The 16,243-nt window shown below is 38.4% G+C and overlaps 1 protein-coding gene across 1 annotated transcript; it reads left to right on the top strand.

Annotated features, from left to right (window-relative positions):
- Positions 1-1,781: 1,781 nt before the first annotated feature.
- On the top strand, positions 1,782-5,437 carry LOC141630338 (protein FAR1-RELATED SEQUENCE 5-like). The gene is made up of 5 exons (XM_074443174.1): positions 1,782-1,859; positions 2,673-2,691; positions 3,045-3,604; positions 4,145-5,297; positions 5,379-5,437. The coding sequence occupies exons 1-5, from the start codon at positions 1,782-1,784 to the stop codon at positions 5,435-5,437; spliced, it is 1,869 nt and encodes a 622-aa protein (XP_074299275.1).
- Positions 5,438-16,243: the final 10,806 nt, after the last annotated feature.

Below are 16,243 nucleotides of genomic sequence, written 5' to 3'. Positions count from 1 at the left end.
AATTGGACATTTTGTATTAGTACTAACATCCCTCGACACTCTCCGTACTTTTTCAAACACTTTGTGGATGAGAAAATCTAATTCTTTCCATCAGTCGACCTTTTACACGACCAAGACCAAACTGGCCAGCTTCTATCTCCTGCTTTTCCCTTGAGAAAAGTGCAGCAGATGTCCAATTCAAAAGAGTATAGTAATCTCTTTCTACGAATCGTTTTTCATGGACAACACGGTCAACATAAACAAGCTGCAAGTAAAAACAGGATTATGACTGGCAAATGACAGGTTTTAAAACCATAATAACTAACAATAGATGTAAGACAGAAGATTTGTACCATTAGAAACAGGAGAGGTCCACCAAAGTGATTCTTCTTCCCCTTTTTCACCCAATCCTTTGTGTTAAACCGTAAACTCTCCATGACAAATTAACACCAATCGAGCTGGCCAATGGCAGACACATTCCTCAGCGATTTTAGTACATGGTGATTGGCGAACGGCTTCTGATTGTTTCGCATTAACAAAGATATAGCAAGCACCACAAAATTAATCTTAAATTAATCACTGTAATCATCATGACAAATAATGTGCTCTGCAAGGGTCTTGATATCCACTTGACCATCAACATGAAATTGAGCTTTCCAATGCGCATAAAATGCGTCACATTCTGCATCTTCGTCACTATAGCATGAAAGTAAAACAGGTTTTCCTCCAATTGGGAGGCCAACAGCATCATGGATACAAGAAGCAGACACACGAAAGCGCTGTTTATCAAGAAGAATGATGAAATCAGAATACGGGTTGTAGTTCTCAATTAACCAATAATCAAGGCATAAAGGAAGCCTTGTAACCCTTAGCCAGAACAATGAAGAAAAACCAATCTCTTCCAGAGCACACCATTGATTGTAATCAGGTATTGAAGGACATCAACAAAACTTTTAGGTGACATCCAGGTGGTAATACGGGGGAAAGTTGGAGTAGGATCATCAATAGTAGGACTGAGGTTGTTCAACCTCGGAGAAATACGGCGTGTAACAGTTCCAGGATCGCCTTTGCGCTTCAAGTACGTATTAAAGATAACACAGTCAGGGGAAAATATGTCTATTTTCAAACCTCTTCAAATTAAATGAACTAAGCATATAGTCCGACTCATGAAAATGTGATAATAATGATAAAGGAAAAGTGTGAAATTTTCAATAACTGAAAGTAGTTTGCATGTAATATTAGTGAGTTGTGTTGTGTTGTACACGTTTTATGAAGACATGTCCTATCAGTTTTATTGAAATGTGCATTATCTACAATAATAATGTGCACGTAATTATGACCTTTTGCATGTGGTCTTAAATTGATGCAACTTAGGTTAAAAGTACTTAAAATTCAACAAAAATACAAAAAAAGCACAAATTAGGTTAATCTAAAGAACAACAAACAAATCGAAATGTATAAGCAAGTTACGAAATCAACAAACAATGCGACAGATACAAATTCCGATAGCATGCAAATGAAAATGCAAATTTCGATTTTAACAACAATACTGAACTCAAAATTCATCAATAAATGAATAATCCGGCAAAATGAACATAAGAAACATTAATTTAGGTTACATTAGAGTTACATAAAACGGACTAAATCACATAAGGACGAAACCGAAAAAAGCTTGAAGCTAAACAGTATATACCTTCATGATAAATAGGTAAGAGAAAATCCAACAGAAATATGAAAATGCAACTCTACAGAGAATGGAGAGAGAGAAATAGTTGAAAGCTTAACGAAGAAGATCGGAATCCATGGTTGAAAGCTTAACGAAGAAGCGCGAGGTAAATTTCAGAAAAAAAGAAAGACAAAGCTTAATGAAGAAGCGCAAGGTAAATTTCAGGGAAAAAGAAAGACAAAGCTTAACGAAGAAGCGCGTTATAGGCCCTTAGATTAGTCGTGTCAGACAAGATCCAACGGCTGACGCGCGTTCTCACCGTTCTCATGCTTGTGCCATTCTCATATGATCCAAAATCTAATAATAATAATAATAATAATAATAATAATAATAATAATAATAATAATAATAATAACAATAATAATAACAATAATAATAATAACAACAACAACAACAACAACAACAACAACAACAACAACAACAATAATAATAATAATAGGACATATTATATTATAAGGCAATTTCCTATATATATATATTTATATATATATATATATATATATATATATAGAGAGAGAGAGAGAGAGAGAGATAGGTTCATACGAGTCCTTAGTTTTGGTTGAGTCCATAAGTCCCACTATTAACCATAGGATTAAAAGATATGGATGGTGGAGATTAGATGGACAAAAGCTACTCATTAATTAGGAAAAAAAATAAACGTGTGATTACTTGTAATTAATAGGTCTTTAGGTTTCCAACAAAACATCAATCATAATTACAGTTTTGTTCATGTTTTTTGAAGCCTACATTCTCTGTAAAACTTTCACCTTCTAATGCACCTTCATTATTCAAAATTTTTTCGTATTCATCTTCTCCTTGCTGCCATTTTTTTTTTTGGTGATTCATCTTCCCCTTTGTAAAGTGTTTTGCATGGTTTTTAAAGAAACAAAAACTCAAACTCTTACACGTTTATTGTTACTCATCACCATATTTTTCAATGTCGACATTAAACATGAATAATATGCAGATTGTGGAAGTAAACAATGGTAATTAAATTGTTCTTCAACTTTTTTTTCTTTTGTTGTCATTTTTTAAGAGGAGTAGTAGAAGGTGAATAGGTAGAAGATGAAAGTTTCATGAGTTGCTTGTTAAGTTATTAATTTTGTGGAGGAATAGCGATGTAATTATTGTAAATATTGAGTTTTTGGTGCAGCCTGTTTATAAAAATTGAGTTTAAGCTATAACAAAACCCTTTTTTTGGTGGGTTAACTAATTCGTTGAAGTTACATATTTAGTATTCTAGAGTTACATATTAGCGCACTAAAGTTTGAATAAAATTTGATTGTTAATATTAAGGTGTTATTTATGATAAAAGGCTACGAATTTTTTTTTTCTACAGTGGAAGAATGTTGTGCGGATGATGAAGCGGTAGGGGAAGAGGAATTTTGTCACGCATTGCAAGGAGTAGGTGAGGATGAATTTTGTAGGATAGTTGAAAGCCAGTTTACGCCATATGTTGGGCAGCAGTTCGAAAGCATAGAAGAAGTTGTCGAGTTCTATAAGATGTACGCTTTAGCATGTGGATTTGATGTGCGCAAATACACCACGAAGAAGTGGCGTGACGGAACGATTAAATTGAAACTTTTAGTATGTAACCGGGAGGGATTTACGTATGCGAAGAAGGTGAGCAAATGCAAAGATTTAGAAGTCTGTGAAAGCACGCAGGAGGGGGTTGAAAATGATGGAGATAAGCAGAGGAGGAAAAGTAAAGTAAGGAGGGTTGGGTGTAAAGCGAGGGTTAGATTATTGATGATGAAAGGCGTTCTAGTAATTGACCAATTTCATGTCGGCCACAATCATGAGATTATAGAAGTTAATGATATAGAGTTTCAAAAATTATCAAGGCGCCTACAGAAGTATCACAAAGGGCTCATAGTCTCTAACTCAAGGGTTAGTACAGTAAGTCATATGTTGTTTATTATTGTTTTTTTATGGGGTTAAAGTTACATATTTGCGGAGTAAAATTACAATTTACATTGTTAAAGTTATATTTCAATTTTTTGTGAAAATTTGATATAAAATTAGTATTTTTTAGAAATTTCTGACCTAAAATTACAGTAGTTATTTAGTTAAATTACATTGTTCAGTGATAAAGTTACACTGTCTTTTATTTGAAAAGTTACACTTTGTTTGACTTAAAGTGACAGTAGTTGTGGAGTGAAATTACACTGAAGCTGACATGTCAAAGAAGTGACTTGAAATCACAGTAAAATGACAGTGGTTGTGAAATGAAGTTACAGTATTAAGGGTTAAAGTTACACTTTATGTTTTTGGTAAAAAGTTACTTGAAATTACACAATTTTATCAGCGTTAAATTTTGTATTGTTTGTATATAGGTGAGATTACATTTGAATTGAAAGTTATAGTTCATGTGAAGTAAAGTTACATTATTCTTGGTTTTAATTACAGTAGAAGAATTGATATTGTGTTTAAATGCAGCTGAAGATAGGTGCTACAAAGACATTCAAAATGTGCAAGGAACATGTGAATGGGTTCGAGAATATTGGAGCGAATCTAACGGAGTTCAAGAATTTTCATAGAGACGTAAAGTGCTACATTAATGAAAGGGACGGTCAGTTGTTCATAGACCGGTTTAAGACCATGGCTGAAACACGGGAAGATTTTTACTTTGATTACGAGGTGGATGTTGATGGGAGCCTGATCAGGGCAATATGGGCGGATGGTGTTGGTCGAAGAAACTACTCGGTTTTTGGTGATGCTGTCTCTTTCGACCCCACATACTCAACAAACAAGTACTCCATGGTATTTACCCCTTTAACCGGTGTTGATAACCATAAACGATCGGTTACTTTTTGTGGTGCGTTAATTTTTAGGGAGAAGGATGGGTATTTTAATTGGGTGTTTAGCCGGTTATTGCATGCGATGGGTGGTAAGGAACCAGAGTATATTATAGCCGAACAAGACCCAGGAATTATAAGCTCTGTTGGGAAAATATTCAAGACGGCTAGACACCATTTCTGCATGTGGCAGATCATTAACAAAGTTCCTGTAAAATACAGGAGCAACGCGAAAGATTTTCCGGAATTCGTGAAGAAGTTGAATGCCATTGTGTGGGACGGAGATATTGAAGCAAATGAGTTTGATAGTTGTTGGGGTGAGATAATGAAGGAACATGGAGTTGGTAAGGAACGAGAATGGTTTGAGGAAGTATACAATAAAAGAAGGCAGCGAGTGATGGCCCATTGTAGGGACTTAAAAATGGGAAGTGTTATGAGGACAACACAAAGATCGGAGAGTGAAAACAGTTTTTTTAAGATATTTGAGAACAATTCTGGAACTTTAGTCGAGTTTTGGATGAGATATGAAAGTGCTATAGACCAACAAAGATATACACAGAAGAAGCTTGATAATGAGAATAGGTATACATCACCAAAATTGTTAACTCAACTTCCTATAGAGAGTCACGGGGCTAGAGTGTACACACATGTGGTGTTTGATGTGTTCCAAAAAGAGGTAAATCTATCAGCGAGCGGACTTAGTGTAAGGGGTTTCATGGAGCGGAATGGTGTAGAGCTGACATACCTAAAAGATGGCTTGATGGGAAGAGTGTATGACATTCAGTACGAACCAGGTATTAGCACTGACTTTGTACTTTTGAAATTTTAGTTTCGTAGTTTGTGACTTTTATCTACTGATTGTGTAATTTAAACAGGATATTCTGTAACTTTATCAAGATTATGTACTGGAGAAGAAACTATTTTTATTTCCTGAAGTTACACTTCAATTACTATGCAGTCAGACGTATAATTTTTTTTTTAATGGATGACTATACTATATTAACTTAATTTTGTTTTTAGTTTGTGTGGAAACAAGGAACAAATGAGGCGAAATGCACGTGTACAATGTTTGAACGTACTGGAATCCTATGTAGACACATAATTTCGATATACTTAGGTAATGGTTTGAAACAAATACTAGAATGTTACGTGGCTAAAAGATGGACAAAGGATGCAGTCGGCGACACCTCTGACGTGAAGAGTATAATTGATGGGAAACAAATTGAAATGACAAGGTTGTGGTCAGAAGTATATGAAACAGTTGGATTACTAAGGGATATGGAGAAGAGTTATGTAAAGAGCTTGTCCAGTTTAATTCGGGAGTTTAGAGAAAAAATCAGACCATGGGGGAGGAATTGACAAAACAACAAGAAATAGAACAGTTACTAGGTTGTAAGCCCAGCAAAACGATTACAATATTGCCTCCTAATCAGGCCAAAAACAAGGGGACGGGAAAAAGATTGCTGTCTACGAGGACCAAAGCTGCTGCCAAATATGCCAAACCGAAACGGATGTGCAATATTTGTAAGCAAATGACACACCATGACAAGAGGAACTGCCCAAATCCGTTTGCAGAGAGTCCACCAACATCAGTTCAAAACTCTTCAGAGGAGAGTGAGAATGAGAAAGAAGATGTCTCGGAGTAGTTGTTTGAATCAAGTTTTATTTGGTTACTCCAGGTTGTGGAAATGTTTATTTTGGGGTTATGGAGAGGAGTAAATTATTATATTAAGGTGGTTTATGACTGTAAGCTAAGAGTATAAATTGTAGTTACACAATGTCTGACTGAAGTTATATGTTTTGTGATATGAAATTACAGTTAGTAGTATAGTTGTTTTGGTTTTTTCAAATCTTGTGTTTAAGTATGACCATCAACTTGACATTTGTAACACCCGCGAATTTTCCATTTTGGCAATTATTATTTAATTAACCACTCTATTGTCTCATTTATATTTTAAATTATTTAATTTAATTAATTTCATTACTAAACATGATTTTTATAAATATTATATTTTTAAAGCTTAAGTTATACAAAATAAATATTTTGGTCGGATAATAATGATAATAATAATAATATTTTCCGTCTGGAGTTGTAGTGGGCTCGAGACGTAAATTCTAGTGTATATCGACTCAATTTTGCTTGTTGGGCCTAGTATGACCAATGGACTCACCTACTACTCCTTCCTCCTCATAAAAATAATGAGGGAAACCCTAACTACACCTCCCTCCTCAATTTTTCAGCATTCATCCTCAACAACAAACACCATTTTTACACTTTCCTCTTACAAATCTTCAAAACACCATAACTTGCTCAATTCTTGTCCGAATCAAGTGTTTTTCGCGTCTATCTCTCCCTCTCATCGCCCTCCATCTTTCTAGGTAAGAAAGGAACCGACTTTAATCCATTCATGGGGCTGTCGACCCATATTACACACGGTACCCTTTTCTAGTTTCGATTTTTAGTCTTAATTTGTGTTTTCTTATGTTTAGGAGAAGGTTTAGTTGACCCGGAAGTGGATCCTTGAAAGGTAAACGAGTCTTTTGTGGATTTAAGTGCAAAAAGGTAACGGTGATGGGTTACTCGACATTATGTCAATTTGGGTGTTTATATATGTTATAGTTTGTTCACATGTGTGTTAAAGTTAGATTCTTTACATGTTTTTACTTGTTTGTTGTTGATTGAGTTTTGTGTGGAATCTCTCTTGGTGGTTTGAAGAAGTTTCTAGTCTTTTGTATAAAAGGATGAATTAGTAAAGAATCCGTCTTATTCATGCTTAATAATTGTGCTTAATTATGTCATGAAGTTGTTAGTTTGGAATTGTTTGAATTTGAATCGAACCTTGTGTTTTAATCCCTCTTTTATGCTTTGATTTCACCCTTAATACTTGTATAAATTTACTTGGGTAATATAAGGTGCAATTGGAATGGTAATGGCATGATAAAAAAAATAATTTGGGGATGAAGATGAATTTGTTGTGTCGTGCAAATCAGTGAATTTGGGGATTCGTGTATTTTATATAAGGTTTTTACCTCATTTTTACACGCATTTCTGTACTATTTATGTAACATCTAGCTACAAATATCCCCTAATATTCTACTTTGGTTCGTTTTATGTAATTTGCAGGAATAAACCAAAGAGGAGCTAAATCGAGCCTATTTTGTCCCAATTGAATGCATTTATGGAGAATAAGGAGCCGGAGCTTGGAATCTAACATTTTGGAAACGCGTGAGCTGGTTTCGGAAGGTGCTTTAAGGTCTTACGTGCCAAGATAGCTCGATCGAGTGATTTATTACTCGATCGAATGCTTTCTATACTCCCAGTTGCTCGATCGAGCAGTTCAAGGACCTAATCGAGAAGATCTTGCAAGGAGTGCTCGATCGAGTGGTTTATTTCCACTCGATCGAGTGGTTTGGTGCTAGTTTGCTCGATCGAGTGGGTTATTTCTACTCGATCGAGTGGTTTGTCTTGATTTAGTCTTTTTCCGCCTAATTTTCGTATGGGCTTTTGTAATTAGTCGATAGATTAGGTTTAGTTGGATTTTTCGTATAAGACTGAAGGAGGGAACAACGTAACTCCTCTCTTCTCTTCTCTTCCTCTCCTCTGACACTGACTTTACTCTATATTTTTCTACTGTTTATTGGTTTTTGCTATCTTTCCACACTTTTGCTACTCGGATTCAGATTGTATTGGTACTATCATTCTTCTTTAATCTCTTAATCTTATTTATTGCTTTAATTTCTTCTCTCCTTTATTGTTATCATAATTGCTTTAATCCGATCTTTATCAGTTTTGTCATTATGTTTAGTTTCAATTATCTATTTGTTATTATTGTTAGTTCAATGATTATGCGTAGCTAATTCCCCTCTGCTAAGACTATAGGGGATCCTTAATTATGAAGGGAAAGTAATCGATTTATTAGGTTAATGCTGGTATAATCTTTGCTGTTAACTGCTGCAATTAATTGTATCTGTTTAATTGAGTCGACGCAATTAGGCATTTACATCTTAGTGACCCTTGACCTGGACCGAAAGGTTGGAATAGGCGAGACTAGTAGCGAACAATACGGAATTATAGTTTGGGCGAAAGCTAAGCTGTTTGTGCTTTAGGGCGAATTGAGACCGAAAGGAGATATTCACTGCCCCTCAGACCGTATCTGCATTGACCTGAGACCTAGATTACTTGACTAAATGATTATGGTGAACCGTCTGTCTTAGCTGTTTTTCTCTACTTGGTTAATCTTTTTATTCTCTTATTCTCTCTTCCATATCCTCTCATTAGTTTAGAATATCACAATTAAAAACCCCCCAAATTGGTTACCTTGACGGACTTAGACGAGGCTGACATTTTCTCATCTCCCTGTGGATTCGACCCGACTTCCCTAGCTATATTAGTTAGAGCCAGTTGGTTATTTTTGATAGGTATACGACTGCCCTGCCAAATTTTGGCGCCGTTGCAAGGGAGGTGGCGCAATTTTGTTGGTTTATTTAAGTTTGTCTCTCGTCTCAAGGAATTTGTTCCTTGAGACTGATCTCATTTTCTGCAAAGTTTTTGATTAGTTTTGCAGGTTTCTTGTTGCTCTGTAAAGTCTATTTTCCAGAATGCCTAAGTTAGCCAGCCATTCAGAGCCTACTGTGGATTCGCTTCCAAAAGGTTTCCTATTACCCATTACTGATCAGGGAAACTTTGGAATCCACCCATCTTACATACAGCTGGTAGAGAGAAATCTCTTTAGGGGGTACCAAAGAAGATCCATGCGGGCATATAGAGTCATTTCTGAGTATTGCTCTACCATTCCCCTTTCTCACGGGGTGACACAGACAAAGTGAAGGGAGCCCTCTTTCCCTTTTCTTTAGCTGATGATGCCCGGGAGTGTTTGAGAGATCTTGATAGGGAGGCGGCCGGTGTAACAGATGGAGTTCCTTGATTTAGCCTTTTACAAAGCGATATTTTCATGCATGCACCAACACCTTAAGAGCTCAGATTAGTTCTTTTGAGCAGCTACCTACTGAAGATTTGAATGGGGCTTGGACTAGGTTCAAGAAGCTTGTCCGTTCTGTGCCTCATCACGGGTTCAAGAAATGGTTCCTTTGTACCCAATTCTACAATGGGTTATATAGGAGCGAGAGAGCTATTCTTGACAGCGTAGCTAACGGGAGATTCATGAAGAATGTTGAAGATGACCAAGGTTGGCGTCTCATTGAGGAGATGGCTATTCATGTCTCTGAATATGGAAATCCCCGAGGTAGTGAGCAAGTTATTGAGTCAGCAGCTGCTGCAGTGGAAGTTCCTAGCAAAAGTCTAGGTGATGTGGAGATTACAGAAGTTTCAGGCGAGAGTGCTCAGGTTTGTTCGATTACTGAGTATATTGAGCTATGTGGTAGATGTGGTATGGAAGGGCATGACCCTATTGGATGCCTGGTGAGTACAGAGCGTGTCCTTGCTTATCAGAAATACAAGCAAGGAGTTCCTTTTTCTCAGTTGTACGAAGAAATAAGGAATACTCCTCTTTATACACCAGCACCGCAACCAGTTTCTCCTCCTGCAAATCAAGAAATTGCTGAACTGAAATCCTTTATGTTTAGCATAACACAACAGTTTCAGGAGAAGTGCAATAAGAAAGAAACTGTCATAGCGGAATTGAGAGAACAAGTCGCGTAGTTAACACTCGCAAAAGACCAAGCCAAGCTTCTACCGACACGCGACTCAGCCAATGCAATGAATCTCCAAGTTGGCCTTACTCATGAAGAGCCAAAAGTACCAGAAGTCGGGGTTTTGATAGCTGAAGATACCCCGGAGGATGACATAGACGAGTTTCTGGACGAAATTGTTGCTGCGTGTGTTCCAGATACTCGATCGAGTGAAAAATCTACTCGATCGAGTGATTTAATTCATCCTGTCACTCGATCGAGTGGTAATTATAGTCGATCGAGCAGTGCACATATCAAGGATGGTCGATCGAGTGATATTCTTACTCGATCGAGTAAGTTTGCTGAAGAAATCACTCGATCGAGTGATAAAAATGCTCGATCGAGTAAAGCAGAAAAAGGGAATGGTCGATCGAGTGAGGAAACTGGTCGATCGAGTATTTCTCAACGTGAAATCACTCGATCGAGTACCAGAAGCGGCGGAGACCCTATTTTACTATCTAATTCCGCTACCGTGTCATCTTCCCCTGCTGTGGAGACGTCACGCATTGATAAAGGTAAAGAGAAAGTTGCGGGTCCACTCATTGCTACCAGAGCGCCCTTCCCAGGTCGTCTAAAGGATGCAAAGATCGAGCGACAGTACGGTAAGTTTGTGGACGTTGTGAAGAACCTCCAAGTAACTGTCCCTTTTACCGAACTAGTTACTCAGGTACCTACTTACGCTAAGTTTATGAAAGATATTGTGACGCGTAAGAGAGATTTAAGTGAATTTGAGACAGTTTCATTTATGGAAGAGTCTAGTAATTTGCTTTTAAACAAGGCTCCACCCAAAATGAAAGACCCGGGCAGCTTTTCTATTACCTGTATTATAGGCAATGTGGTCATTGATAAGGCTCTTTGTGATTTAGGAGCCAGTGTCAGTGTCATGCCCCTATCTATCTGCAAGAAACTGAACATGAGTCACCTTAAAGTGACTAACATTACCGTACAGGTGGCTGATAGATCTGTTAAGAAGCCCTTAGGTGTCTTAGAGGACGTGCCTGTGAAAATAGGCAAGCTCTTTATCCTAGTAGATTTCATTGTTTTAGATATAGCTGAGGACACCTGGACCCCAATTATCTTAGGAAGACCATTCCTTTGCACAGCTGGGGCCGTTATTGATGTCAAACAAGGGCGTTTGACTCTTGCAGTAGGGGATGACGCGATCACTTTCAGTCTGCCTAGTACTTTGGCTCGGCCAATGATAGAGGATACTTGCTATTCGATGATATAATTGACGAGTCTATTTATGACTTTTGGTCGGGTTCTTTTATGAAGGACCCACTAGAAGCTCTTATGCTTTTTGATGAGTGTGCAGATAGCCCAGATGACGATGACACTGTGTTGGATTTTCTTGTTGATGATTTAGATGAGCCTGAACTCACTGAAGCTGAGGGAGAGCAAGTGGAATAGATGACTAGCACTCTATGCTCCATTGAGGTAAAGGTACCAGAGCGTAAGCCTATCCCTTCTCATCTAAAATATGTTTTCTTAGACGATACTAAGCAATTCCCAATCATTGTTAGTGCTAAGCTTGATAATGATCAGCTAACCTCTTTTTTAGCTGTACTTATGAGAAACAGGAAAGCACTGGGCTATTCATTGGACAATATCAAGGGGATTAGTCCCGATATTTGTATGCACATGATAGAGCTGAAGGAAGATCACAAACCTTGCAGACAGGGTCAGCGCAGACTGAACCAGAAGATGCAGGATGTTGTGATGGCTGAGGTAATGAAGCTGCTCGACGCAAGTATTATTTATTCTGTTGGTCATTCCAGATGGGTAAGTCCATTGCAGGTGGTCCCGAAGAAAGGAGGGACAACTGTAGTTGAGAATGATAAGGATTAGTTAATACCTACTTGGGTAGTGACTGGTTGGCGGATGTGCATAGATTACAGACAACTCAATGCCGCCACCAAGAAAGATCACTTTCCCCTTCCTTTTATTGATCAAATGGTAGAAAGGTTAGCTTCTCATAAATTTTTCTGCTATTTAGACGGGAACTCTGGGTTCTTTCAGATCCCTATTCACCCAGACGATCAAGCTAAGACTACATTTACTTGTCCTCAGGGCGTTTTTGCTTATCGCAGGATGCCTTTTGGTTTGTGTAATGCCCCTGCCACCTTTCAAAGGTGTATGATGGGGATATTTTCAGAGTATATCGAGTCTATTATGGAAGTTTTGATGGACGACTTCAGTGTTTATGGAAGTGATTTTTCAAACTGTCTGTCTAACCTTGAGAAAGTGTTGCAGCGCTGTATTGAAATTAATCTTGTGCTGAACTGGGAGAAGTGCCACTTTATGGTCAACGAGGGAGTTGTCTTAGGGCACTTAGTTTCTAATAGGGGAATAGAGGTTGATAAAGCAAAGGTGGAAGTGATTCAGCAATTACCACCTCCTGTCAATGTTAAGGGGGTGAGGAGTTTCCTTGGCCACGTCGGTTTTTATCGCCAGTTTATCAAGGATTTCTCAAAAATTGCTAAACCACTTACACAGTTGCTTCTTAAGGATGCCCTTTTTATGTTTACTGATGAGTGTCTTTCTGCTTTTCACAGGTTAAAGAAGGTTGTAGTCTCTGCGCCGATCATACACCCTCCCGACTGGGACTTGCCGTTTGAGATAATGTGTGATGCTAGTGACTATGCACTAGGAGTGGTGCTAGGCCAAAGGAAAGACAAAGCTCTGAATGCAATCTACTATGCGAGCCGAACTCTAGATGAGGCTCAAGTAAAGTACACTACCACTGAGAAGGAGCTGCTAGCTGTAGTTTATGCCTTAGAGAAGTTTCGTTCTTATTTAGTTGGGTTAGAAGTTACTGTTTTTACTGACCATGCAGCTTTGAGGCATCTCCTTGCTAAGAAGGAGGCTAAACCACGGCTATTGAGATGGATACTCCTTCTTCAGGAGTTTGATTTGCAGATTAGGGATAAGAAAGGAGCTGAGAACGTTGTAGCGGATCACTTGTCGCGACTGATGCGACAAGAAGGGGAAGATTCTCTACCTATTGATGATTCTTTTCCTGACGATACTTTAATTGCTGTTATATCGTCTATTGTTAACCAAGAACCTTGGTATGCAGATATAGCTAACTTCGTTGTCAGTGGCAAGTTGCCACCTGACCTTTCTCATCGGTAGAGGAAGCGTTTTCTGTATAACGCTAAGCAGTACTTCTGGGATGATCCTTATTTGTTTAAGGAATGTGCAGACGGTCTCTACAGATGGTGTATTCCGCAATGGGAGGCCAAAGTAGTCCTGGAAGGCTATCACTCCTCTTCCTATGGTGGTCACCACGGTCCATCGCGCACCGTGGCTAAGGTACTTCAGTCTGGTTTTTACTGGCCTTCTTTGTTTGGTGATGCTAAGTCTTTTGTTTCAGCTTGTGATGCTTGCCAACGATCAGGAAACATTTCGAAGAGACATGAGATGCCACAAAATGGCATCTTAGAGGTTGAGGTTTTCGATGTCTGGGGCATTGATTTCCAAGGACCGTTCCCGTCTAGTAAAGGTAACAGGTATATCTTAGTGGCTGTAGATTATGTGTCAAAATGGTTTGAGGCCATTGCCTCACCCCATTGTGATGCCAAGACCGTGATAAAAATGTTCAAAAAGGTCATATTTCCCCAATTTGGTGTCCCTAGGGTCGTCATTAGTGATGGGGGAATGCACTTTAAGGAAAAGAAACTAACTTCTATTCTGTCTAAAGTTGGTGTCCAACACCGGCGTGGTTTGGGGTATCATCCCCAAACTAGTGGTCAGGTTGAGGTCTCTAATCGCGAGTTGAAAGAGATCTTGTCTAAGGTAGTTTCTAAATCACGGAAGGACTGGAGTCTTAAATTAGCAGACACATTATGGGCCTACAGAACTGCCTTTAAGACACTAATTGGTACATCACCTTATAGGTTAGTTTATGGGAAATCATGTCACTTACCTGTTGAATTGGAATGTAAGGCTTGGTGGGCAATTCGTGAGCTTAACTTTAATCCTAAGTTGTGTGGTCAGAATCGTCTTTTGCAACTAGATGAGTTGGAGGAGTTAAGGCTAAATGCCTATGATAGCTCGCGCATATACAAAGAAAAGACGAAGAGATGGCATGACAAGAGAATTCTACCTCGGGAGTTCCACGTTGGGCAAAAGGTGCTGCTGTTTAATGCCCGATTGAGATTGTTTCCTGGCAAGCTGAAGTCCAGGTGGAGTGGTCCTTATACGGTGACAGTTGTTTCCAAATTTGGATCCGTGGAGTTCGAAGACTCTGAAGGTAGTAGGTTCAAGGTGAATGGGCAATATGTGAAGCGTTACCACGAGGCAAATGAAGCAGACAATCGTGTTGATGTCCTGTACTTCGACGAGCTAGACGCGCTAGTTAATTGATGCTAGAAAGGTCGTGCCGGACCTCTTAAATCAGCGCTCTCCGGGAGGCAGCCCGGACTGTTTTATTGTACTTTTGTTGAACATTTTATTTTTCTTTAGCTTTATGTTGAACTTTAGACGCTGTTTCACGAACTTTTTATGCTTTCCTTGCTTTTAACGCGTATTTTGCAGGTCCAGTCACTCGATCGAGTAGTTTTTCTACTCGATCGAGCACTTTTTGGGTAGTTTTCACTCGATCGAGTGATATAATTACTCGATCGACCAGAGCCAAAATCACGCTTACTCGATCGAGTGGTTTTCTACTCGATCGAGTACTTCCATATACCAGTTTGCTCGTTCGAGCTGTTCCAAGTTGCTCGATCGAGCAGTTATGTCTTCCAGCTGCTATTTTACGTCTATGGAGCTACTGCTTGACTTTATTTGACCTCCCATGTTCATGGTCGGTTTGGGGAGGTCCCTTTTTACGACGTTTTTGTAAGTTTTTCGACTCCACTTTCTTTTCAGTTTGCATTTATTTCCCTATTTCTGGTACAATGAGGACATTGTACGGTTTGGTTTGGGGAGGTATGCATCCATATCTATGTCTGTCTGCATGTTTTTCTTGCATTTTTGCTTGCACGTTTAATTATTTTCGCATGCATTGTTGTTTTAATTAATTAAAAAAAAAATCACAAAAAAATCATAAAAATTCAAAAAATTCATGGTTAATTTGAGTCGGAACGCTTGAACACTGACGCCACATTGAATCCTTACTTGAGCCTTGCATATTCTTGACGTTTAGTTGGCATGATTATGTGGATGATCTACGAGTTTTTGTTTCTCTCTTATCTGAACGAATAGACTTGATTCATTATATCGGCAAGCTACATTACATTCTGAGGTTAGACCTTTATAAACTGATGACATTCATGACCGGTTTCATCTAGGATGTGAGTAGTACTCTCTTTAAGGCATGTAACATCAATTTGCATAAGCATGAGTCTAGTCTTCTTAATACCTGTATGCATTGGGTCTGTGGATGGTGACACATGTTAGGAGAGGTAGTTCCCTTTATTTCATTCTACCCATGAGCCCCACATATCCAAATTGCCTTTTTGTCCTATTAGCTACTTTCTATAATACTTCCTACCCTAGCCGAGCTAGTGACGAGTAGTTGTTGGAATGTTTTATTGCAATATGGTTATTTTATTTGATTTCAGAAGTTGGTTGAAGAATTGAAGGGAATGAAAAAGAAAAATGATGGATGAAAGATGAAAAAGAAAGAGAACGAAAAAAGAAAAGAAAAAGAAGAAAAAGAAAGAAAAATCATGTGTGGAAATAAATGAGAAATTGTATAATGATCTTCATTCCCATACTTTATTTATATCTTATGGGGAGTTGACGAGTTTGTTTTGGTGTTTCGTGAGTAGAGTGCATGGTTTTTGCACCGTTTCATCTTGTTATATTGAGTACGAAGTTGGGATGCAGTTCAAATTTGGATTTCGTTGTTGCTAGCCTGGCTATTAACCCTACATATCCAAATTCATCTTAGCCCCTTCTTACCCATTACCTCACTTACCCAAATGTAAGTCCTCGGCATGTGTCTTGGTCATTAGTATGGTTGGAATGCATATGTACGGTTGTAGAGACTTTATTCATGTTGACTGCATGCATGTTCTTATAGATCGAGTTAGGTGAGTGTCTT

This window comes from Silene latifolia, chromosome Y (assembly GCF_048544455.1).
Source record: "Silene latifolia isolate original U9 population chromosome Y, ASM4854445v1, whole genome shotgun sequence".
NCBI lineage: Eukaryota > Viridiplantae > Streptophyta > Magnoliopsida > Caryophyllales > Caryophyllaceae > Silene > Silene latifolia.
This window is presented reverse-complemented; position numbering and strand designations above follow the sequence as displayed.